We start from the raw sequence: 27,409 nt of genomic DNA on the forward strand, positions 1-27,409 counted from the left end.
TGATTGGCTGGCAGGACAGGAACACAATATTTTTGTGCAAAAAGTGTGACTGGAAGAATCAAGACACTTCTAAAGGCTTTCAGAGGTGCTAAATTGAAAGATGCTGTCATGCTTTTTTTTTTAAAGACATTATTTTTGTATTTTAAAATTTAAGACACAAGGGTTTAATGATTGTTTGGATCGTGATGTTGATTAGATTGTAATTTTAGCTATTGCACTTTGTTTGATCCTCTGGTTTCCAACCATTTTTTTAACAAATAAAAAGGCCACTGTAGTATTTACTTCCTTCAATAAATGCAGCTCGATTTCAAGACTGATGAATCAGCCACTTAAACTGATTCACAGTTAAACTGTGACAATAACAGTTTTTAATTTTAATGGGGGAACATTTATTGTCTCACTGAGATTTAAATAAGACTGATACCACTCTCATGTCTGTGCACCACTGCAAACACGAGTTATCTACAGTAATTCCCCTCCTGGCTACCTGCTTTCATTCATATTCACTTCAGCGTTTTGCTCTCTTTCACATTGATTTTAGATCTAAGCTGAGTTCAGAAAAGTTCCTCCCCCCTCCACCTATTATCAAAGCGTTTCCTCCCTGACATTTAAAGAGGAAGAAGACAAAAACGGGGGGAGAGCAGGAGAGGGGATGCCTGTTTCAGCTTTTAATGTGAAACAACAGTGAATCGTGGAGGCAGCTTTGGCCTTTCTGAGAAATACCGTTTGTGTCATAAGGTCTGCAATTACCGTCCTGATTATCCCGACTCCATGCTGCTACACTCGTTCCTCCTGCAGCTCAAATTGCTGGTCTCAGAAAAGGATGTTTTATATCAAGATGCATGTTTTTTTTTTATTTCAGTCAGGACTATTTTAAAAAAAGATTATTCCCAAATAGAGTGATTTATATTTAGCAGTTGGGCTCTTTTCTCAGGATCTCCTATCCTTCCTCGCGCATTAGTGGAGAGGAGCAACAAGACCCTTGGTACAGAACAAAGCACACAACATTGACATGGCACTAGTGTTGGGCTAGAGGTGGGTTGCAACTTGCTGATGTAGCAGCAACAGTAAGCAAGCTAAAGGTACTTTAACAGCCAACAGAACATGCTAGATATTGTAGTTTCTGTCCATTATTAGACAAAACAGTGCTCACAAACCAGACTTAACAAAATCTAACAGTGTTAAAATTAAACTTGTTAATGAAATAATGAATGAAAGAGCAGCTGAATCTTACAGCTGTTTTTCTCAGGGTGCTCTGACCCCATGTTTCCAAACTATTATTTATATCAAAGCAGACCCAAAAAGGTCCTGATTAAACAGGTAAGCAAAGATTTGGGATTTTTTTACTCTAAAAAACAAAAAAATACCAGAGGAAGTTCTTTTCTACAATGATTGTAGCCATTAAGAGTGATAATTACAGAGAAATATGCACCAAAAAAGAGCACATGCATATTTCTGACAGTAAAAAACCCTTGCCATCAGAGAGCTAATAGAAACCATAAAAATATCTTATATTTCTACACATGGTAGCAAATGGCAGGCTGATGTAACTGTCAGCTGTCAAGACATTATTGCATAAAATAATTATAAAGCAGGCCACGAAGGGAGCACCTGCTCAAAAAAGGTCTGATTATATTATCTGGAAGATAAAATTAAGTTTAACTTGATTATTAACCTTTTATGAAAACATAATGTATGTTAACCTTTCTGATTACATATTGATTTTTTAAATCGAATGTGGAAAACTTTTAGACGCAGCCACAAGTCACTGAGCAGTACATCAGTATGCCTCACCATGCTGAGACTCAAATCACCTCCCTGCCTCATATTTAAAGAGTAAAGCTTGTGGACACTGTGCTCTAATGTGTTACAACTGCCATATAACTGGCTGTGTGTTTGGCTGTCAAAGGACTAATGATTGCTGCGGCACATTCATGCACAAACACCTGCAGACAGGGTGGTTTGACCTGGCTTTATGAAGTGTGTTTACTCTGAACAAACATATACTAGAATTCATATACACACGTAGAGACATCACAAAAGACAAACAACGGAGTACCTTTCATTTACACAACTCTCTCTCCCTCTAGCAACACATTACATCTTTCTTAATGTTCAACTGGTCCTTGTTGGTCTAATATAAGACAAAACAGCCCATAGAGTATATCATCTAAACATGGGCTGTTGAGCTGTTGGCAGAGCTTATACTTGGATCTAATTAGATATTAAAGCAACATTTTAATTTTTTCACCCACTTTCTTAACCACTTATCCAACTGAGGTTCGTGGGAGGACTAGAGTCTATTCCAGTTATCTTAGGGCACACCCTGCACATGTTGTTAGACTATTACGGAGCAAAAACATAGAGACAGACAACCAGTGACACTCACATTTGCACCTATGACCAACACAGAACAACCACTGACTGTGGGAGGAAGTCAGAGTACCTTAAGAGAAGCCACACAGGATGGCCCCAACAGGAGCGATGTGAAGTGCTAAGTACTGCATCACTATTCACACTGTGCTCATTTAATACCCTTCTAATGTCTCTAGGGTAAGCTGGGGCCATGCAACACTTAGCATAGCATAGCAAAAAGACTCAGGGGCAGTGTTGCCAACTTAGCGACTTTGTTGCTATATTTAGCGAGTTTTCAGACCCCCTTAGCGACTTTTTTCCAAAAAGCGACTAGCGACAAATCTGGCAACTTTTTCTGGTGTTATTGGAGACTTATGACGACTTTTCCACGTGAAAGAACGTATCGCTCTTACTCTCAACAAGCAGCGGGTGCTGCCGTGGGCACCTCGCCTTTGGCGGCAGGTAGTCCTCACGCAGCAGTCCCCCTCAGCTGATGTCAGAGCAGGAGATATTCACCCCTACGCTACAAACTACAAATGAATCGCGCATGAGTGAAGCCGCTGCTTCCCCCCTGCCCCCTTCCCAGAGCGGCGGTAACTGTACATTTTTCTTAGGAATGATGTTTTGTAGTTCATTGATTTAAGAATCAATGCACTACAATAAATCCTTCCAATCATTGCAAACTTAGAATTCGAATGTCCTTGCAGAGCCTTAAGTCCATCTTGTACATCCGTACAAGTAACACTTGGAAACCAAAGCTAGGTAGCCAGCTAACCACCTCTGTGTTAACCATTACTGCAGATTAAGTTATTCATGTTGTGTATTTGTGCTTGGGACCCAGCTAGTTAACTGTAGTTTGCTTGCTTACTAATATTGCCACTAGCAAAATAAGACACTTTAGTTTTTTGTTATCCTAATATGGAGTTTGTGTTGTATTCTATTTCGTTCTAAGAGTTGGTCATAAAACTGCAACCAGGCTAGCTGTTTCCCTGGTTATCAGTTTATATGCTATGCTAAGCTAGCATCTCTTGACTCTATAAGAGGTCGTGTCCAAATTCATGGACTGCATCCTCCTGAGGCCGCATTTGTAGGCCGATTACGTCACAGCGACATGACGAAGGCTGTCCAAAATCGTAGACTCCTCCGAATGCAGCTGACCAATGCGTCCACATTTTCCCCGAATTTGAAGGATGGGTCGGGTGTGTCCTTCGTGGCCCACCATATCCCAGAATTCATAGCAGCCAATTCGAGTTTTCAACAATGGCGGCCAGTACTAAGTTTTTAATCTTATTACTCTTTCTGGGTCACAAAATAAACTTTTAACATATTTTCAGGCGAGAATGTAGCTGTGTAAAACTTCAACTATCTGCTCGGTTTATCAGGATATCACATGTTTGCAAAAGTGCTCTGACGTTTTCGGAGACGTCTGTTACCCACCACCTCGATAGCTAGCCGGGAACTCGAGGGTCACTGAAGCCGCCGAGAACGACAAAATCCCGGCACATCATTTTCAGATCACCGCGGTCTTTTGCTACTCAGGTTAAACGTAATATATAAGTCACTTAGACAACCTAAAAATTTTATTGTTTGCCTTTTTTCAGTGTTTTATTTGTTCGTGAGTAAATCGGTTTGTCTGAGATTAACGTTATTAGATTAGATTAGATAAGAAAAAACTTTTTTTAATCCCCCGGGTGGTTTTCACACAGCTGAATAAACGTCAAACAGAAAACCGATTAAACAGAAGTGTGAGAAGGTCGAGAATTTACACCAGTGTCCTGTTATATTTTAGATAGGAAGGAGCAGACAGCTGAGTTTATTAAACTCCACCGAGACAGCGGTGACGCAAATCTGAAGGCTAGACCGTCCAATTTTACGTTTACTTCCGGCCTACCTGACCTTCTGAGGACCCGGCCCACGTAGACTGTGAAGGCCGGGTCCTCAGGAGGATGCAGCCCATGAATTTGGACACATCTATAGTGATGTCAATATTATTAGTTAGCTTACATAATTTGGAAGTAAGCTACTTTACATTTACATGTTGTAAGTCTTGAAAACAGTGTACATGTTACACAAATAAAAAAGCAGATTAAAAAAAGATGTGATCTTTATACTTCAGTTGTGTTGCAGCCTTGTAATATCGCACACTAGGCACAGAGCCTGACAGCATGAACATCTGAGTGAGACTATTTCCTATGTAAATCTGTATTTTATTTCTTTGATCTGCGCTAAACAGAGCTGGAGGGATTTCCACTTTCCACAGATCGGGCTGAATTTATAAAGACGCTCAGCTGGACTGAAGCAGAAGTGCTTCAGGAGAGCTGCACAGCAGGGCAGCCCGGATAAAAGAATGGCATCAATCAGGGGGTCCGTGTTCCAAACATGGCTTATTTCCAGACATCACTACCTCAGAGAAAGGGAGAAAGAAAGATTCCCTGCCTCTCTCCTTCTCCTCCTCCTCTCTCTAGCAGCATCCCTCCCTTTCTCCTCCTGCTTCACTGTTCTCTCAGCCTCCTTCCTTCTCTAAATTCAGTTCAACTCTATTACCCTTGCTCTGTTTCTCCACCCCTCCCAGTCTACTTCTGCATGTCACACTGCAGCAGTAGGACAATGGAAGGGTCGGATTTGGCTGCCTCTTTAAACTCTTCCAAGGTGATCTCATCGTTCTGGTCCTTGTCCATCTTGGAGAAGATCTTGTCTACACGCTGCTGAGGGGTAAGCCCGTCCTCGTTCATACGCATCATGATCACTGTGCCTACCATCTTGTAGATGGCCTGCAGAGGGCAAAAAAGGGGAAATAATGCTCGATTTTGCCTTAAATACAATTAACAGTTTATTTTTAACACAGACACACCTCGATGATCTCCAGCATCTCCATGCGTGTGATCTTTCCATCTCCATCTAGATCGTACATGTTGAAGGCCCAGTTGAGTTTCTGCTCAAAGCTACCCCTGGAGGTGATGGACAGGGCGCAAATGAACTCTCTGAAGTCGATGGTCCCATCGCCATTTTTGTCAAACGTCCGAAACGCATGTTGAGCAAACTTGGAAGCATCACCATATGGGAAAAACTGCAGTTTAAAAATGAGAAAAACAAAAGTTTGCAATGAGACATTTGTGGCATTGGCCACTTTAGGTTCAACTGTTGACTGTTGAAGTATATACTATCCTTGATGAATAAACAAATGCAGTACAGCATGGGTGCTGAAGATCATTAATGTTACTTTAGGGTAGAGTAGCATTCATCTCTCAACCAGTACTGGTACTGGTATATTCTCTTCGGTACCAGTAGCAAATGATACCCCTTTTTTTCTACACTGTACTTGCTCTGAAAACAACGGTGACAGTGTCAGGTGACAAAAGCTTACCCATCATGTAATTTGCAATTGACTGATTTAATCTCACTGTTTACTTGGTAGAACCAATATGTTCAGTACCCTAAAAAATACCTAAAGGTTTAACCAACCCTACATTCCTCACTTTAGTTTTACATTATTTTAATGTTTAAAATCATGCATTTTTTTTTTTAAATTTCAATAAATAAATTTGCTGTAAAATTTTGTATTTGTGTATATTTTTGGACACAGACTCATCTTTTTGAGCTTTAGCCAGTGCTGTGTATAAAACATTAAAAGTACTAGCATGTTACTTTTACGGACTAATGCCAAAGTAATGTAACAACTTTCTCCAACAAGTAAATAAGCAACATTAGGGCTGTGCGATATGACCAAAATCTCATATCCCCATATAAGAATTCTATTGTCCCAATAACGATATAAGTCACAAAAATGCAACATTTTCTGTAAATTATGTGAATATCGGGCAGCTCGACTTGCGGGAAGTGTTTCCAGCTGCGCGTCGTGTACCTGGAGTCGAGTGTTTTAACCGATGCATGAAACTATACATTTTTAGACATAAGTTGTAACGGCCGCCGTTTTCTTTGTGAGTATTTATTACACGGCGTGCTGCGGGGAAAAGCCTGTTCTAACGTTTGAGTCTAAGGTTTATTTTTTAGCACCTGGCGGCTCTTTTTTACTTATCATCCGTAAATAATCTGCTCTTTCACGTGATTCTGTTTATTTTGAAAAGTCTCAACAGGATCTTGAGCTTTATTGTGAAAGGTTTATGTGGAACATAAACAAGCGGACACACGATGCTGTTACCGTCGTTGTTGCTAACCACAATGCATAAAACAGGCGCTTGTCCGTCAGTAGTGTGGTTATATTAAATATAAGAGAAAGAGAGAAAGAATAAATTAATATAGCCACTACAGTGACCATCAAAAGGATGAAAAAATGTTGCCGTAAACCGTTTATTTTGCGACACCACGAAACAAACGATAACATTAAATGAAACGATAGACATTTTTATATCGTCATCCGATATATATCGTTATATCAAACAGCCCTAAGCAACATACTGCATTACCTTTGAGAAAAGTAATAAGTCACATCAAATACATGACTTTTTTTGGGTAACAAGGCCAACATTGTTTTAGCTATATACCGAAACCTATTTAAGTTAAAGGTAGATCATGAATGTGGGCTTAAAAGCACATCTCAATGAGTAAACTCATTCAAAGTCTGTTACATAGACAGATTTGGGCTATGATGATAGTGTAGTACTTTTGTCTGGACGCCACTGCTGTAATCAAATGCACTCTCAGCATAAGTAAAACAGACATCCCTAAAGCTCCATAACAAGACAAGTCCATCAGAGAGACAGCAGGGACATTAGGAGTGGGTAAATCTCTAGTGTGGAGTATCCTGGGTGCAGTAAAACCACCATGATAAAATAATGTAAAGTGCAAGTGCTGGACATCCACAGAAGACAAACTTTATGGAGAGCCTTCCAAGTGAAGAAAAGTATATTTTGTTCACTTCTTGTTTTTTTCAGTCGTGTTCATTTAAGTTAGGAGGTTGATGTGGTACAATCTGTAAGTGCCAATACCAAAGCTAAAATTCAGCCAAATGCAGCAGAATTAATGAGGTGTCACCTCACAGTAATGACCCTTTGACAGCGATTCAAACAAACTGGATGAAACCCACGAGTGTTTGAAGGTAAAGGAGTTGAATATTTTGCAGCGGTCAAAAGAGTCACCTAAACTCAACCTGATCTCAGCCATAAATTTAAATTACTGAAGACAAAAGTCACAGAGCCCCAAATATACAGTTAATGCAATACTTCTGTTCAACAGCTCAAACCTGAAGTCTGCACTCAACCCCTCATATACATAAAACTCTTAATATGTTTCACTAAACTGCTAAAATAACAACTGTCAGTGTATAAATACATAGACTAAACTGTACATCAAACTAACATACTGAGCAGCAATTACAGCTCTGCTTTTAAGCATTAATTGCTTGAAAATTAGCCTCATTTCTTTTTTTTTTTCTTTGGCCACGTACACACAAAGTGCAATTTGCAAATACAGCATTTACCTTTCCAGCACTGACTAAGAACAAAATATTTTTTAAAGGATGTCGGTAGCTGGCTGTAAGAGACCCAAGGAAGACCTGTTAGCAATGACACGCTGCTTATTAAAGGATTTTTTTCCTCCTTCTGCCAGCAGAACTTTGGAGAGATTATCCGTACAAACTGCAGTTGTTTTCTGTGCCCTTTAAAACCGAGTGGGAGTGAATGAGCCTGAGAGGATATGCAAAATTGATTTAAAAATATATTTTCCCCATCCAACCAATGAAAAATCAGCAGGCCTCTTTGCGGCACTGTGGCATTTTGAAAGCTCCAAATATTTTTGGAGGCAGTTTTAGGCAGCAACAGAGGCATTAATACAGGCTCCTCCTCCTTTATGTGCACTCAACAATTGATTAGTCAGCCTCAGTAACAAAGGCTTTCTATGTAACAGCACAACAATGCTATGAGTCATCTCAGATGTAACTTTTTTTCTTTATATAACTATGGGGAGAGAATGAGGAGGCAATGCTTGAGACGGCTTACTCTCACCTTGACATAGAGCTGCTGAAACTCCTCCAGGTTCAGAATGCCAGAAGGACAGTCTTTAAGGAAGCCCTTGTACCACTGCTTGAGCTCTGCCTCATTGAATTCAGTGCTCTTGGTCAGGTCATCCAGGACCTCTGGAGCCAGCTTGCTGTTGTGTTTCCCCATGATGCCTCACCTCTGTTGAAGAGAAGCAGAGAGAAAGAGAGAGCGGGAGGATGACCACACAGGTGATGCAGAAACAACAGCAATAGCAGTGATGCCCCTGAGCACTTGCAACAAGCTCGGTCTCTGAGGATGGATGCAAACGAGGAATTACTTACACACAGCCAAACTCAGAGAAAGCCCTGCTGCCTTCCTGTGGCTTTGCCTGTCAACATAAATCATCTTAGCATGGCGCTCTGTCACACAGTAATCGTTTATTTATATTCCTCTTGCTTAAAAAGTTTATCATTATTTTTTAAGACAATTTGATCCCATTTATCTTAGTGTGTCTTACTATCTAAATATTTATATTATTCCTGTTTGGTTTTAGATTTAATGCTTTGGAACTTCTGCTTTTAGTTTATATCAATGACATTTAATACTCTGACTTAAGTTTAGATCAGAAGCCCTGTGAAGACAGATTTTGGCTTATCCAGATAACTTTACAGTTAATCCTACGAAGGCGGTTCAGTTCTAATCAGGATAATTTGCCATGGTAATTTATGCTGTGAACCTAACCTGCTCTAGAGCAGATCTAGATTAGGGATCAACATGTATGAAATCACTGACTGATGACCAATCAATTCTCCAGAAAATAGCGTCACCATTCCTGGTAGACTCCTCAGACCTTTATGCATGAACGGTAAGAAGGTCTAAAGTTCTTAATATCGTGTTTCCCTCATAAGCATCAGAAATAAATGTTGGCACCAAACAATTTTACAACAATTTTAATGTTATATAAGCCTTAATATCTGATCCTAAAACAGAACACCTACACTATATTTGCTCACCTTATATGAAATTTGTATTATCAGTTAATCACCAGATTAACTGAAGAACTGTGGCATTTATTTCATCCTTTTTACACCCGTCTTGCATTTTACTTGAATATTTGAGCTGATAACCAGCTTCGTGCGACCACTTGATCACACGACTCCCGACTCCTGATCACCAGTGTTAGGTTAAGTAAATCTAGATAACAGAAATGTACCCTGAATAAAATCACTGCATAGTATAGGGCACATGTACTGAAGTAATAAGGCAATTCAGTGTTGTACAGGCGGTAAATCAACAAAAAAAGCCCCAAGGCTCTGCTTTGGGACCACTGCAGTTTACTGTTAATTAGTGCTCTCCCAATATTACTATTACAACCCAATATTGCGGTAAAGCATGTAATACACATGGCAGTCCATAGTGTCCACACTTTGCCTGTCCAAAGTGTTACACGTACCCGCATGCAGAAGTTGCAGGAAGCTGCAGTAACAGCAGAGGGATTTACAAGTATATGCATTTAAGCACCTAGCTTAACCATTTCTGCTCACTACCAACTTCTTGGCTTTAACCTCCTAAGACCCGAACTCTTCCACGGCATGCATCTTTTATTTCTCTTTGATATGAATGTAAAAACAAAGAATGACCAGATTGACCAGATTTTTTTTTTTTTACCTGATTTTTGTTTTTTAGAAAAATGAGAGCCACATATGAGGATAGTCGTTTAAAATTTCGATAGAACAGTAGCAGTATATTGTCCTCGTAAGTGGATATCAGGCCCTTGTAGAGCAAAATTGAGTATTTTGGTCTAAATAACCCAAAATGTGATGTCCACATATGTGGACACCATGTCCTAGGAGGTTAAATATATTATCTCCCCCTGATGGTAATCCAAGTTCTTCATGCAGTAATGCAAGTTCTGCATGCATGTCTATTACCTGTTCTGCAGTGATACTGGGTTGGCTATTATGTTTATATCCTGAATTAAAAAGAAGATTTTATTAAATTTGTAGTCAATCTAACCACTTGCAGCTGTCATTTATTCTAGCCTCAATTGAGCTGCTGAAATTTAATGCTAACAATAAAGCAACAGAGATTTGCACAATATATGTGTGTATATGTGACTTTAGCACTTAGTTCTAGCACTCTTAGGAAACATGCAGCAGATGGACTCGTTTATATGCCGCTATAAAGAGTTCAAAGAGGTTGCAGACCAAACAAGGACTACCAGCAGCAGTCCAAGTGTGGAGTTAAAATCCGTGGAGACCCACTTAAGAGGTAGCTAATTATGTTGCTGTTTAATCTATTTGTCGCAAAGTACTTGGCATGACAGCATCTCCACTATATTGGCCATAAAATGGCCCATTACTCCCATCACCGAGCACATATTCACACCACAGAGGACCACTGCAGTGCCTTCATGACGCCATTCCTGACTCATGGCCCTGTCTGACAGTTTTCACACTCTGGCACCAGGACACAGCCAATACTGCCACAGCCAAGTGGCCACAAAATCCTCAGAGTGTGAGGTCAGTGTAATGGCTGAAATATCATCCTGTCTTACTTTATAGCAGTGAGTCATACAGGAAGAGGCCGCTGAACCTCAAATCACTGCAAACTGCAGAAATATTTTAGACTCTGCATAGCTGTGACAAGGTGAAAGTGCTGTAGTGCAGAGAAAAAGTAATTAGGGACTTCAATAGGTGACAGGTTGTTTTAGCATTACCCCGCTTTGAAAAGGGTGGCTGTCATCTTAGCAGGTTAAAAAGCAAAAAGGAATTCTCTTAACAGCTGTCAAAGAGAAAAGGAAGGCTGTAAAAAGGATTCATTATTGTAGGAGCAATTGAAGACACTGAGGTGTTATCACAACCTTTTACTGCTCCTCTCTACATATACTCAGCAATGCAGACACCTTTGACTTTTTTAGTTTAGAGTTGCTTTAACCTTTAGACTACAACGCCAATTTCACCAAAATTGGGACAGTGTATGAAATGTAAACTCTCATAAACCTGTGTTTCATTTACACAGAATGTAGAAAACATACTGAAAAAAGACTTTTAAAGAAAGTATGAGGTCATTTTGAGTTTGAATGGAGCAACGTGTCTAAGGGCCACCATGTAGCATTCTCTCTTTTATTAACAGTACATAAACATCTGGGAACCGAGGACAGCAGCTGCTGGACTTTTGAAATTTTGCTCTGTCCTGATTTCTAGCTGCTCCACAGTCCTGGGTCACATTTTAACTTATTTTGCATTTCGCAATTCTCAAATTGTTTTCAATCTGAAACCTCTGGACTGCAGGCAGTTCAGCACCACTGCCTGCAGTCTCAGTGGCTCTTCTACTATAATGCCATGCTGTTGTAAGTGATGCAGTATGCAGTTCAGCATTGTGTTGCTGAAATATACAAGGCCTTCTCTGAAAAAAGGGTCATCTCAGTGAGAGCATGTTTCTCTAAAACCCCGTGTATACCTATCAGCATTGATGATAGCTTTTCAGAAGTGCAAGCCCACAGATTCCTCCAGATTCTTTGAATCTTTTGATTATAATAAGTACTGTACATGATGATATATTCACAAGAGATACTGAAGTCTTCACAATGTTGTGCTAACGAACATTATTCTGAAACTGTTCCATGATTTGTAGATGCAGGTTTTTGCTGACTTTTAGATGTGTTGATGAGCAAATTTTTTTTTTCTTGAAACAGCACAATATTTCAGCTTAAACACGTTGATATGTCCACTTCCATAATTTTCCATTCAAATGGACGCTCTGCACACTCTGGTCATATATCACTGTAGGAGTGCAGTGGTGTTTATTTATCTATAACACAAAACAGGCTGTCTGGCGTTACCATCAGCTTGCGTTGCTGTTACCAAGCTGGCAGTTGGCTGTTACTCTGAGCTCATTTGCATCAGCCAGTAAAACTTGAGTAAGCACAACAACTAAGAATAGCAGCGATAAGCAATGCACAACATAAAATGTGAAGACTGTTAACTGACAAAAACCAGCAACAAAAAAACAAATTAGCCAGATTATTTCAGTCCCGTATCTCAAATCGGCAAAACGTTGCAGTAACACTCTGCAGCTAGCATGCTCAGCATGCCCACGTTCTCTATTAAAAGCTAGCTCAAGCTATCTGTTTCCTTTTATAACATTAAAAATGTTGCAGCTAAAACAAGCATAAAACATGGTACTGCAACTGAGATACAGCTTAGCATGAATAATAGGTGGTGCTTGTGCACTGCTCTCACCTGAAACACCTGAAAGTAACGTCTGGGCTGCTCAGTCATAAGTGATCCACGCTCCTACTGCCATCTAAAATTCAGTACTGCCTTGCCATTACATTCATGTGAGAACAGGTGAGTTTTTCCACTGTGTGCAGTGATGCAAAGCACTTTAAATAACAAAAACAAGTATTAACAATAATAATATTAATTATGTAGGGAGCACTGAGTAATGCAAACCAACTGACAGAGATCTCTGCAACTTATAATAACCTTCAAAATATCCAGGTCAGCACACACACAAACCTTTAATTAGCTTCAGAAAAGTAAGGTATAGTCAGTTTGGTGTTCATTAAATGAATATGCACACTTTTTCTTAACGGTCTGAGTCTAAATGACTCAGTGTTTAATTGAGCAAATGTGTACATCACTGACTAAGGTAGCAAAGACAACAAAAAACAAGTTATGCCACAAGCAATTTATTTTGGATTGTACGCTCCAAGGCGCGCACACACACACACACACAATCCACAGAGTTGGAGTGTTGTTTCTCAGGTCCAACTGGGGAAGATGAGCTTTTATCCCTCTGTTAGTGAAGCAAATGTAGCAGATAATAGAGTTTCCAGAGAAAGACGGCAAGAAGCAAAAACTAGTCAGTCGAGCTGGATTCTTATTCCGTCTAGAAGAATCAGAATATATATGGCTGACAACTCACAAAAACAAACAACTTTAGGGTTCACTGTAATCATTTCGAGGTCGGGTTCTCGTGTTCTGAGCTCATCCTACAGAAGCAGAGATCTAATGGGGCAGAGATTTCGGGAATGGGCGTTATGGAGAGCTACAGTGTTTCTTTTTTCTTAGGCCGTCTTTCATTGCAAATAAGTCAGATTTCTGCAGAGCCAATGTGAAAGACTGAGAACACAGATTAATAGGTGTCCATGTCCTTTTTTTGTTTAGTCTGCCTTAGTTAGGCTTATGTGAGGGCTTAAGGCTGTGCCATTTGTACTTGAAGAAAGAAAAATGCGATCATAAGAATGCATGAAATACAGACTCCACACCCCGGACTCACTTCCCCCTTAAGTGATTTAAAAAGGTCTGCTGCTGCGGTTAGCTGCTCTACTAACTACAAAATAACTGATCAATCAAAGATCGGTGCCTGGCCCAAAACAACACCTGTGCCCATCAAACACAGAGACAGAAACACTGCCGCAAAAATGGTACCAAATGTGGATTAGGATGACACAGCTGCACACTGAGACAGAAATCGTTACTCTTCATCAGCATGTTAAACAGGAATTACGGTGTTTCCTAGACAACTAGTTTGTGATTGTGGCGGGTAGCAGGGACGGGGGGAGTGTGCATGTGCATATGTGCGCCTGAAAAAAGGTACAACAACATTTCCTTAAATAAATTAATAAAAATTTATAATTTGTGACAATAAATAACAATAAAGTATTCAGCTGCCTCTCCAGTCAGTTCCTCATCTTGTAATCTGGCCAGCCAAAACTTTCTCAAAATATCATTAGAATATAATTATATTATACTAATTACAATAATAATACGCAGTGTTGTCTGATGTCTCCTGCATCTTTCCAATCCATGCAGTTTCCTTTGTTGTTACTGATCTGAGGTTAACAGACATACAAAGGCCACATTAGGAAGTTGGAGGTGTGGCAGTTGGAGAATCTTTAGGTTTGGACTTTAATTTTCTGCACTTTGTTTGGGCTTTTTTTTTTTGCTGAGTGGCTCCTAGACGTTGTGGCTGTGTCACAGAGGTGATGCACCAAAAAATATTTTGTGATTTGTTTAGTTGCCAGCTGATTAATGCACTCCTTAAAAGTCTGCAAGGGAGACACCCACTTTTCAGGAAACCCTTGCCACTTACTCTCCAAGCTGTAACCAGTACCGAACAATGTTCACCTTCACAGTTGCGACTGAGCTCCAATCGACACATTTCAAAACCTGTAACTTTTACTTTGAAGTGGAACAGTCTGGGTTTGTGGTTTGCATCATTGTTTCACTGCAGTTTGCAGTTTCCATCCTAGTTTCCAGAGAGATGGAGATAAGTCAGCATCTTCCATGCAAACTACTGGTTACTGTGGTGACCTGCTAGTAACCAAAGCAATTGCAAGGACGATTTCACCAATTTCACACTAGTGACTGCCAGCAACCTGCAGGAACCACTCACTAACTTGTAGTGGAATATACTTTTTATCTAGCAACCGCTGGTTACCAGGGAGTCACTTAAAGAAAAAGCATCATCTGCAGACACAAGGTGAACCAAACAACCAAATAATTTTCCTCAACGTGCTAAACCCCCATGGAGAATGTCATTCGCAAGCAAAGACAATGCTCTTTCTAAATTTTCAAGTCAGATCAATTAGTGAATCCTGAATCCAAGATTACCAGTTTCCAGAGGGACATAATAAATCCTTAACAACCTAAGAAAGGATCCTATTCAATGAGAAATCAGCATCACCTCCTAATGTACTAATATGAGTATGTTTTAATGCCTAAATGCTGCTGTTTCCCTCTAGTGTACAGCCCAGAAAGTCAGCTCTGTAGCTCTTAGCTAAAAGATCAGTTGGTGTGGCAACATGCTGTTGTTCTGCATGATGACGTCTTCGACATTCCATTCACGTCAACACACAGTGCAAACGCACACGCAAACAGACACGCAAACATGTCGGCTTCAACCACAGACCTATTAGGTCTATCACACACTGACAATCTTACCCTTACAGACACTCACACGCTGACACGAAAATGACAGAAGAGAAAAAGGAGAAGAAGAAAAATGAAGAGGCTCCATATAGAAAAGACTGGAGCGGATGACTCAATCTGGATTCACACTTCTCAGAGAGAAGACAACAGACAGAGAGAAGGAGAACCACGGGGAGAGAAAATGTGATAAAGATGGGAGGATGGAGAGAGATGTGAGATGTCAGGCAGATAAGAAGAGCTTGTAGAAAATTGTCCCAACAGCCATTCAAGAGAGAAAGACGTGTTTCTTATTGAGTCTGAAGGGGCCTTAATGCATGTTCATTCCAGCTGTCAGACTGATACTAAACACTAAGTAAATGCAGGGGACACTCAGTGTGTGTGTGTGTGTGTGTGTGTGTGTGTGTGTGTGTGTGTGTGTGTGTGTGTTTCCCCAGCATGATGGCATGATCTATCTGACTGGATAAACTGTTAAACCATGCAAGAGTCCACAGTACCTCTTTTTCCCAAATTCACAGCACTATGGGAGACTGATGTATGACTGAAGCGCTACACTCCAAGTTTCTCAGAGTGAGATCAGATGGCAGTAAGAAACTGTACACCCAAGAAAACCAACAGGGTTAGCTGTTTGAGCAAGTGCCCTGAAATAAGCTTTTCTTATTTGACAAGGCCTTCCTGTAGTAGTGACAGTGATGGGATTACAAGTCAGTTTTAGTGTTTGGGTCAACATTACACTGAGAGAATTATTCTTTAATGCATATCAACCAAACTCTTTTCTTTTGGGGGGGGTTCAACCTCGACTGAGAACATTAACCTCAGCTTCTGTTTAATGACAGTGATTCATCTTTTCTGCAGTATAATCTAGATCAGAATATCAGAATGTGACACAGCAGGCCAAATCCTGAAAAGGTATCCATCCATGTTTGTTATTTTTTTTAAATAATTTGCCTGAGTTTGCATTTAACCGATGCGTGAAGCTATACATTTTTAGACATAAGTTTTAATGGCCGCCGTTTTCTTTGTCAGTATTTATTACACGGCGTGCTGCAGGGAAAAGCCTGTTCTAACGTTAGAGTCTAAGGTTTATTTTTTAGCACCTGATGGCTCTTTTTTGCTTCTCATCTGTCAATACTTTGCATACTATTTCACGTGATTCAGTTTATTTTGAAAAGTCTCAACAGGATCTTGAGCTTTATTGTGAAAGGTTTATGTGGAAAATAAACAAGCGGACACGCGATGGTTTTACCGTCGTTGTTGCTAACGTCAACGCATAAAAACAGGCGCTTGGCCGTCCGTAGTGTGGTTATATTAAATATAAGAGAAAGAGAGAACTTTAAGAAATGAATATAGCCTCTACAGTGACCATCAAAACAGTGAAAAAATATTGCTGTAAACAGTTTAAAAGATCGTAAACAAACGATAACATAAAATGAAACGATAGATGTTTTTATATCGTCATCCGATATATATCGTTATATCGAACAGCCCTATGTCAGAGTAGTTGTTTTATGCAACTAAACTGGTGTACACCTCAGATTTACCACTAGTCAAGTTAGAAGTGTCTGATGTTGCCCCAAACAGGATGGCGCTGTCACAGTTCTGGGTCATTTGTGTGTGTTTTGATAATATTTTGTATTATGGTTTATGTTCAGGTTCATTTATAGTCATAGTTATTCTATTTTGGAGTTTCTTACAGACCCTGTTTAGTTTTTGGATTATTAGGTTCCCCCTTGTGTCTTTGCCCTGTGTCTCTCTGTGTTTATGTGACCGCTGTGTCCCCCGGCCCATCATGTCCCCTCTCATCTGCTGTTCCTCCACTCCTCTCTCAGTCTTGCGTTCTTTCATTTCCTGTTTTATTGTGAAGGTCATATGTTCCATGTTCAGTGCGTTTAGTTTATCATCCCTGGTCTCGTCATGTCTAACTTGTGTCAACTGTGTTCCCCATGTGTTTTCTGTTCCCTCATCATTGTACTGTGTATTTAATCCTCTGCCTCCCTCCGTTCAGTGTTGCGTTCTCCCTCACAGTTGTGTGTTTCCCCGTGTTCTTCCCCATGTTTTTGTTATTATTTTCCATTCTCAGCAAATAAAGCTGTGTTTTGAGTTCATGTTCCGCCTATGAGTCTGCGTTTGGGTCGTACACTGCCTGCTGCGCACAGCCGATTCGTGACAGGTGCTGCTATGCAAGGCAAAATGCCCAGATTTGGTACTCTATGTATCCAATGCTGAAATCAGCTACAGCTGCCTGTACCAGCACACCTCAGTCAAAGCAGCCATGCCAATGGAAGAATAATAATAGAAGAATTTTTATTGCAGTAGAATAATATGAAAAACATTAATTCACCCAATATTAAAACCAATAGTCATTTTGTCCTGCTCTGTAAACATGCTTTTCAGTGTTGTTTAGTTGGGCGTCTCTATGGAGACTGACTAGCTTTGGGAGACAGCCTCCAGTGGTCATTCAAGAAACTGCAGTTTTTTAGTTTTCAGGTTAGTGAAACTTTTTCACCCTTCGTGGCTGCCGATTGTTTTCCCAAAAAACAGATTTATTTATTCATTTACATTTACATATAAATGTTTTTTTCTAATTCTCTTTTGTGTTTTGATCGCTCTCTTGCTTCACTTAAATAAAGGCAGAGGAACCTTCAGTGCCTGCATTGACCATATCATATGGGGATGCTGTTTATCGTGCCACTGCAATACTTTATTTGAATTCACACAGTTCTTCGATGGAGTCCAAATATTTTTCTTCACAGACACTCAAGAGACTACACACAAGGAACAAAACAAGGGTGAATACACAGTCATTATGATGAGGCTCATGCGGGCTGGCTTTAACCAAACACATCCCAGAGGGGACAATGTGTTGGTGTCCCAGCGACTGAAAATGATTAGCTGGCAAAAGCTGTAATTGAGTTGGAAAGGAAGCAAAAATGGCAAGCTGGGCTCTCTTACAGTCTTTAGTTTTGTCTGTGTGTGTGTCTGTGTGTGTGCTCAGTGTTTGCAGTGGCAATAACCTTTGTGAGAGTGGAAAAAGTACGATGGACCGTAGCAGCAATAGAGGAACAATCAATCACATACCAGTCCAATACCAGCCTCCCTATGAACTGCACGGTCCAGTGTGTGTGTGTGTGTGTGTGTGTGTGTGTGTGTGTGTGTGTGTGTGTGTGTGTGTGTGTGTCTTTTCAATAGAGAAAGCAAAGGAAGTGAATAAAAGAAGACAGAGATGTCTGATGAGACATGGACTGCCTTCCTATTGATATGTGAATGAGAAACCCCAACCAGAATGGTCTTTATGGCAGCAGACCAAGTCATCAAAAATGAAATTGAACAATATGTCGCCTTGACAACAGCTGCCCAGCTCACTGCCAAGCCACCATCCGGGATGGAGAATGAGGCTTTCGGCCAATCGAAATAGTCCCTCTGCCAACTGGACCTGACGAAATGGCTGACAGATATATGAGCTGGATCTGTGATTTTATTGAAAATCTAAATATGTACCAGAGTCTTCCACATCCCGCGTGACGCTGATGTGTTTTGATTAGATATTGCTGAAGTGAAGAGAGGGCCATTACACTGTGGAAAACATCCAAACTGATTCAATTCTCATGCAGTCATATGATGAAATGTTAGAGGAGGGGGGAAAAGGCTAATCGTCCTCTATGTGAAAAGTTGACAAGTTATTTGTGCTTTCTGCTGCCCTTTTTGACATAAGCTTCAGAATAATGACATGGTTGTGTTTAAACTTTTCAAGCATATTAGTCGTCCTTCCAATCAGAGTGGTATCTTTTTCCTTGCAGCAGCCTTTTTGCACTTACCTGTATTGCATTCTCTTTTTTTTCTTTATCAGCTCTTCATCCAGAGCCTCAGATGATATTTTCCTGGTTTTAGCTCTATTCCTTAAAATGAGCTATGAACTAAAACCATGCACCCAACATTTGAGGTATGAACCCAGACCATGATCTTTGAGAGTCATTACATAGCTAAATCTTAGAAGAACTATTAGTAAGCAGGATTTTCCAGAAAAGTTATTAACCCTGGGACCTTCAAGTGGCATCAGAAATGACTATTTCATCTTGCACTTAGTTAATGTAGTGGTATTAATCCCATTTAATGCAAATTCTGAGGCACAGACGAACGGCGGAGGTGTATTGGCCTTGGTACATCTCCGTCTCTGGAGAGAAACTGAGGGAGAGACAGCCCACAACAGCAGGATTGCAGAGGTTAATGTCTCTTATATAAGGCACAAAATGACTTCTTACAATTATAAAAGGACATGTTGTTTCCTACAAATATAGTCTCATATTTAATCTCCATATCAGGTTATATCATAGCATGGTACGTGCTGCAGTAAGGACAGATTGCTATAGAAACACAGCTCACCTCAACACTGTTCAAATGCTAATTTAGGACTAGGAAAGCCTGGGGAGAAACACAGGGGACAAAACAGCTGTGTGCATGTACCCTTATGAATCATTTTCTCATCTAACCTTTAACCATCATATCTAAAAGATCAGTATTTTATTTATTGCCACAATTGCTGCACATTTTCTGAAGTCTGGATGATTCATTTCTGACTGCTGCACTAATTGTTGTCTATTTCTATAATTGTTGTCTTAAGTATTCCAGCAACTTATAAATATTGGGGATAAATATTGTGGTTTGTACTCTCTCTTCTCTCTCTGTCTATATGGAAACTGTTGTTTACTTTTGGGCCACATGTCACCAGTGGCTAATATTTCCCCCTTTGTCTGTCTTTATAACCTGATAGTATGTGATGGTGTTTTTGCCTCAAGTGATGAAATATGTTTGTTCTTTTCATGTTTCGATGGAACCACTTTCTTGCGTATTTTGCAACTGGACTTTGTTGGAGGTTCTTGAGGCAGCTCTCTTTTTAGGTACCAAAATTCTCACTGGAAGCTGACATAGGACACTGCCATCTTGTGTTCAAAAAAACAAGCAAGATGAAGAAGATTAAGAATAATATCTCTGAGAAATAACTGTGTGTGTTAAACTATGTTTAACTACCTACTTTGCTAATAAATCACATTAAATTTTAATTTTAATTCATATTTAACTATTAAAAGCTGTTTGCTTTTTTTAGATGTGTGGTCATCAGAGAACAGCTCCTACAAACATGCGGTTTTATAAATTATCAGAATATAAAGTGTTTAAAATTAGCTCAGCCTGAAACATCTGCATAGACCTTAACCACATAGAACAAACTAAACTGAATGGCTGTCCACTATTAAAGGTAGACACTTTCTAAGTTTGGATACAAGAAATAATTCATAGTGGATAACTGTATGGAAATCATACTTGGTGAACACATTTCAGCCTGTCACTTTTAGGGGTACACCACTGAATCAGATGGATGTCAGCATCAACTGATATTAGCATTGTTGACTGGTATCAGCAAATATCAACAAATACATTTTCTGATATGTCGGACTTTTGCTGAATGTGTTTACATTTAGTTAACTGTTTCAAAACAGTGTGATGAATAACTTGTAATACTCAAGATGTATCTGTTTTCTTGTTTTAGCAAAAGATATAAAAAAAAACCCTCATAATTAAATTATATAAAATATTGGCATTACTGTACCCGGTGGCCAAATTATTGTTTAAAAGATTGTCGCTAACTCAGAATATCACAATATATACCTCCTTAGTCATTTTCCTCATTGATAGGTTCATATAAAAATATTCCAACATTTAAAAAGGTAGAAAAGAAAATCATACATTCCCCTATGAGTCTTCCTTCTCTCACCCCCAACCAGTCAACCAGCAGATGGCCCCGCCCCTCACTGAGCCTGGTTCTGCTGGAGGTTTCTTCCTGTTAAAAGGGAGTTTTTCTTCCCACTGTCGCCAAAGTGCTTGTTCACAGGGGGTCGTATGATTGTTGGGTTTTACTCTGTATGTATTATTGTAGAGTCTACCTTACAATATAAAGCGCCTTAAGGCGACTCTTGTTGTGATTTGGTGATATATAAATAAAATTTTATTTAATTTAATTCTTTCAGTTGTGAAATAGTTAGACAGATTTGGAGGAATAAGGGGACTAGTGCAACTGCATTGGTCGTTAGCAGATTGCCATGATCGCCTGGAGCTTGCATGGCAGATACTGACAGATCTGCAAACACTTGCCATTTACTCTCTACCCGATTGAAAAAGTCTGACCAAAAACAGAGAATATTAAAAGTAAAAATTTTATCTTACAATTGAACCAAAATATTTCAAAAGGCACAACAAAATGGTCCCTACTTCCAGTTTGCATCGCATTATTCACAGTCTTACTGTTGCTTAGCAACCCGTTCTCACTCCCAAAGCGTAACATTTTACGCTAGGTGACAAATCGTCACCATATTACGTTTTCGGCTACCCACCACGTTCCTAAATGACGACCTCGGAAAAAGAGGAAATATGAGAACCGTCTGGACTGAACCTACACATGTTCGCTCTTTTTCTTCAAATCGCTTAGAAACACGCTATTTAACATCATTAAAGTCCTGGTTAAGGTCAGGAATAAGGTTATGGTCAGGGCTAGGGATAAGGTTAGGTTTAGGGCTGGAATACAGGGCTGGAACGTCTATTACCGCGGGAGCGTCATTGCACTGGATTCCAGCCATAACCCGCCGCGTACCATAAAAACGCCGAAGGTCTCCTTTCGCGTTCCTCAGGAACGCCGCGGGACGTGACAAAACGTCGACATGTTACGCCTCGGGAGTGAGAACGCTCTGTGCTTAGAGAGCAGTTGGCAAGTTGTTGCTGACAAGTCAGCATCTGAACAATTTGTTGATGATCAAAGCGATCACGAGAATATTTTCAGTGGACTGCATACTTTTTTGTGATTAATTTCATCCAACAGCAACCAACTGGCAACCACTGAGAGAATTTACATTGTTCACTAGCAACCACTATTTGACAGGCAGTCACCAACCAGTCTCTAGGCCTGTGTGACCCAAAAGACAGTTTATAGTGGTAATTAATTACAAATTAACATAACTAATAACTCACAGATGAAAAAGGGAAAAAACCTTCGCATGCAAGACTCATGATTCCACCACCAACGTGGTGGATTGAAGTGGAGATCGTTGATTTCCTGTACACAGAAATTAATCAGCACCTATGAGACCAAGTGCACAAAAAATGTTTTTAGGGACATGAAAATAAAGGTAGAAAGTTTGTGTCCAGATGAGAGACGATCACATGGCTGACAGACAGAGGAGTCAGACACTTTAACAACTAAGGACAATTTTAGTATCAAGGCTCACATAAACTGCTTATTTTAAAGTGTGGGAGGGAGCCTCTAACAGCGGTGTCCATTAGTAACTGTGGGTGTTCATTAGTTATTCATCAATAATACCTAACTCCTTCACTCAACATTCCTTTGTTTTCCCACAGCCAATGTCATCCATTCAGAAGCAGACAGGAGCTAGGACTGTGCCCCCCACTCCCTTGCCACAGTAATTTTTTTCTACCGCAACATCTGCCTCCCTGGCTAATAAAGCACGAGACAGGAATGGACGAATCAATCAGTCAAGAGACGCGCATGCAGCAGCTCATGCCAGCTGCCCTCACAAACACAAAGCACACACTGAGCCAGTGATGCATGAGACAGATGCACAGTACACCTGGCCACAGGCTTACAACAAAATGGAAGTGATACAAGGGGAGAGAATAAAAAAGAGGGAGATGTGTGGGGGGAGGTGGGGAGGGGGGGTCAGTGCATCTTTTATCCACAGATGTAGGACATGAAAAAAAAGGGGGGGAAAGAGGACACTGGAAAAACAAACAACACATTCAAATGAACAGTCACATACAGGAAATTGTAGTGTAACATGTTCCTGCGAGCTGATATTATTGTACTACACAGAAAGTGGATCAATAGGTCATTCTTTCCGGGGGGAAGAGCATGTAACGATAATAATGTGTTTTCCTTTCCAGTGATCTGTCACTCAGTCAGCTGTTGTGTGTAACTGTAGCTTCTTTCCACCCACTGTTGGAAATAACAGTGGCGCTTTGGCTGTGTTTAACAATGCTGCAAAGATCAGGTGATCAACCTACCGAATGTTTAGGGAACAGCCTGCTGCTGCTATTATGTAATGAGTACAAGGACATCAAAATAAATGTCCCTGCTATGGATTGCTCTGAAGCGAAGTAACAAACATGGCAGTTTTGCAATCAGCCACAGTACTGTACCTGATACCGTTTTCAACTTGTGAATTTTCTGTCTTTCCACAAGTCATCCTGGCAACATGTGGCCCTGGAGACACCTACTGGACTTTTTTAAGTACTTTGGGTGATGTAAACATAACAATCATGTAAGATGCAGTCACGAAACATTACAAGTGTGTAGTTAAGATCAAAATGAAAGCCATGTTCGAAGATGGTAGACAGATAAAAATACAACTTCAGGATACCCCTAATGCTTTGAACCGGATGCAGGAGCCAATCAGATGTTTTGTAAGGCGGCCTTTGCCGTATTTCACCAGATTAGGATCTGGGGTTATTGGCGTAGGGATGCACCCAGCTATTCTGATGCTCATTCAAAGCTAGCTATTGTAGCCGTGAGCTGATTTATGGAACTGTGCCATTCAATTGAACATGTTTGATGCTTACTTAGCCATCCATTAGTGGTACACCGATTCCCAGAAAAACCAATAAGGACGGATCTTCTTCTACAGGACCAAAGAAGCCAATGGCAAAAGGGCCAACAATTTCTTCAATACACAGCAAATTATTGAATATCCTATCACAACTAGCGACCGTCGAATGTCAACTCGTAGCAACAACTGGCACTAAGCTAAGTCATACATTTCTAAACTATGAGTGAGCAACTGAATGACTACCAGTGTAACGAATGATACTGCAACCAAACTGCTAATCTGAACAAAAGTACCGAGCCACCTACACATTACACCGACAGGAGCTGCACACGCATAGAAAACCAAGCCACAAGGCTTCCAGCATACAGTGTTTATGCTAATGTTAGTCCCATGTCGCTCAATGGAGCGGACTTCTAAATACAGTGGGAGAACAAACCTGCAGGTCACACTGAAATCATAAAAATTTAAATGTATGAATTTATTTTACTTCTCTGCATTTAAAAGGAGACAAATACGAGGAATAAAAGTAAATCAGTAATTACTAAAAAAGAATAGTTGAGAAAATAAGGAAATTATTGTGAAATGCCAGAGCTTCACAGCATTATTCAAGATATTTTTAACTGTTATATTTTGTGTTTTCCTTTACATACTTAAAGACAATTTAACCATAAATTGATACCCAGTGAGCAAAAACTTGTGTGACAGAAGCTGCAGAAGATGACTTTGCATCTAAATGTTGAGAAATGGTCAAAACATGAAGGATAAAAAGCCTCTTTCCAGCTAAAAATGGTTGAAAAGTGAAAGAACACACTTTCACCTCAACACCTCTAAAAGCCATAGGTTTGGACTGGCCAAAGGCCTGTATTAATAAGTTCACCATGCTTCACACAATGAGACCGAAATATAATTTAAAACTTTAAAACCTTTTTTTAAATATTAAAAATACAGAATGGCTCCCAATTTATTACAAACTGTAATATAAAACTGGTCCTTGTTATCGGCAGTTAGCCTAAGTCAGGGTATGTGTATCCTAGTGGAACTCGAAAAGGATGAATCATTGCAACCCTAACTTTCACTTATGAGATTGTGTCCTTTCTTTTTTCAAAAATCTTTCCACAGTCCTGAAAAACAAATTTAGAAGTAATGGGACATTTTTTTAGAGACCATGACAACATCCATGTACATCTGGGTCTTGGTGGCTAACAGCAGTGATTCTCCAATGGTCATTTTCCCGGCCAATTTGAAGTTCTGTTTTTCGTGATCTGCTGATATCGATTTTCTATAACTAAAAGCAAATACAAGCAAATTATGTTTAATGCAGCATTTTAATTTTCAAAATAAAAAGTGATTAATCTTTACAACTTCTCCCAAACTCCAGCGACTTATGGGATCTTTTCTCACTACTCTGCTCTGCTAATGTATGTTTCTGTACGCCCACCTTTACCCAAAACATCCTACCTTACCAAACAAAAGCTCCCACAGCGTTTATATGACAGAACAAAAGTCAGCTACTTACATTATTTTTCAGCATGTTTATAACTTTACCACATCGCCCCTTTTGTACTTGTCTCCATGATTTTCCTCACACCTGTTGATCCCACACTGCTGGTTTGAATCTGTGCTTTGGATAGCTTTAGCTTTAGCAACTTTGCCTTTGTTGGCTTATTAAAATGTCCATGTTCGCCAGGGCGATGGTGATTTAAGTTTTGTATTAGGTTTGTGGTTCTGGACAGTTTACTTTGGAAAACTTTATAACTCCAGTTACAATAAAACTTTTACACTAATATTATGTTGGCATTTGGCTGTGAGTGTTAGCACAACTATTTACCTGTGCAGCTGTACGTGTGTTGCACATGAATGAAACAAAATGGCTCATAATGGGACACAGATGAGCCTGACTGGCTAGTCACCGGTCCTGGCCAACCACGCTGGAAACTGGACGATCCCAGCCCCTGGCCAGTCAATCGGTGCATTAAAAAAACTCAAATCTTAAACTTAAACACAAAAACAGAGCAGTGAAAGTGTACCGTGTGGGTCTGAGACCTGTCGTGCACTAAGGACCGGCTGCTCCTCAGTTAAAGGCCAGCAGCCAAAGGACTGCAAAGCCAAAATTATTTGTCACTGCCACAACCATACCATCACAGATGTGCTTGTGTCTTGTTATTTTTATGTAATAATGCTTTTTTTTTTTTAAATTATCTCAAACACCATAAATTATGTGCAGACTTATCATAGAAATAGAAATACAGATAGAAACACACGGTGCAATACTTTGATGCATGTGATTTGACTGTTTGAAGCCCAGGAGGCCACCAGTGATGTGAACAAGCACTCACTCACTCACACACACACACACACACACACACACACACACACACACACACACACACACACACTCATTTAAAGCTGGTCTTATTGATTGTCCTGGTATCATCCAGAGGACTGAATTATGTAGATAAAACTAAACTACCAGCTCAGCCTGCTTTGATCACCCATATCTGCCTCACTCTGCACTCTCACAGGTCAGCACAAATGACTCACGGATACAGTTTTCTCTCGCAAACACACAAACACTGACTCCTGATATTCATCAGTTACATTTAGCGCAACCATCCACTCAGGGGGCAGTCAGAGCCTCCATGTATTTGCTAAAAACAGCAGGATATGCAACTACCATGCTTATATCAAGCCATTAACAGAACATAGTCAGAGTCCAGTTTCAGTCTTGAAACACGGAGTGAGCTTTATTTTGTTCAGCCACTTATTGCTCCTAAAGCATGAAGGGCATCCTAGCTCTGACTTCCCAAAGCTGCATTTTCAGGTAAAGGCAGAAGAAAACAGCATATTCTTTAAAAATGACTCACCCAATGTAACAAACGCCAGGGTGATAATGACTGCTGTCATCACCAGAGTGCCTCTTTTGTTTTGAACAGGGAAACGTGGACCCAAGTTCAATTGCCTCTACAGCCCCAAGTGTCCTTGAGCAAAACACTTGAAGCTCTATTTGCTCAACAAATACAGTCCAGTCTACCTAAAACACCGACTTTGATTCATTTGCAGTGACAAATTATCACAGTGATACAAACAGGGGAGAGAGTTAAGTTCATCCTTTCTGGATAATAGCCAACAGCAAAATAGTGTCCATGACTTCTTGTTTTAATCTCTTTTTTAGAAATTAAAGGCAGATTTGACACATTTTCACTACCACCTGTGCACGTTAATATGACGATGAAAACAGAGTATTTACAAATATGCCAAATAAATGTCCTCCACTTACCCTGTAACGCGTGGAAGAAGATTAAGCTCCTTTCAGCCAGAAAACAAAAGCCTCTCTTTTTCTTTCCAGCTATTCTCGCGGCGGTGTTTTGCTCCAAAACAGTTGTTCCCTTATGTAAAATAACCTTCGCGTTAACTCACCTCTCTCTCTGGAAGCAGATGAATGAACCGCTGCGTCTCCCTTGCCAACACATTTGCATAAAGCCCGCCTCTCCGACCCGGAGATTGGCTAGGTTTCCGTTTAAAGGTGGACCCCTTTTAAGTGATTCGACGGAGCCGCATGTCAATAAAACAAAGA

The 27,409-nt window shown here is 40.1% G+C and overlaps 1 protein-coding gene across 3 annotated transcripts; it reads right to left on the minus strand.

The window, feature by feature from the left end:
* Positions 1 to 1,402: 1,402 nt before the first annotated feature.
* On the minus strand, positions 1,403 to 27,409 carry LOC309699444 (visinin-like protein 1). Of its 3 annotated transcripts, XM_082522453.1 has the most exons (5): positions 27,253 to 27,409; positions 8,633 to 8,679; positions 8,316 to 8,489; positions 5,207 to 5,422; positions 1,403 to 5,126 (listed from the first exon to the last, which is right to left on the minus strand). In XM_082522453.1, the coding sequence occupies exons 3-5, from the start codon at positions 8,475 to 8,477 to the stop codon at positions 4,929 to 4,931; spliced, it is 576 nt and encodes a 191-aa protein (XP_082378579.1). In that variant the 5' UTR covers positions 8,478 to 8,489; positions 8,633 to 8,679; positions 27,253 to 27,409; the 3' UTR covers positions 1,403 to 4,928. The 3 variants fall into 3 exon arrangements, with proteins under 3 accessions (XP_082378579.1, XP_082378578.1, XP_082378577.1); XM_082522452.1 differs by lacking the exon at positions 8,633 to 8,679; XM_082522451.1 differs by lacking the exon at positions 8,633 to 8,679 and having other exon boundaries at positions 27,113 to 27,409.

This window comes from Aulonocara stuartgranti (assembly GCF_965226115.1).
Source record: "Aulonocara stuartgranti genome assembly, chromosome: 22".
Classification (NCBI taxonomy): domain Eukaryota; kingdom Metazoa; phylum Chordata; class Actinopteri; order Cichliformes; family Cichlidae; genus Aulonocara; species Aulonocara stuartgranti.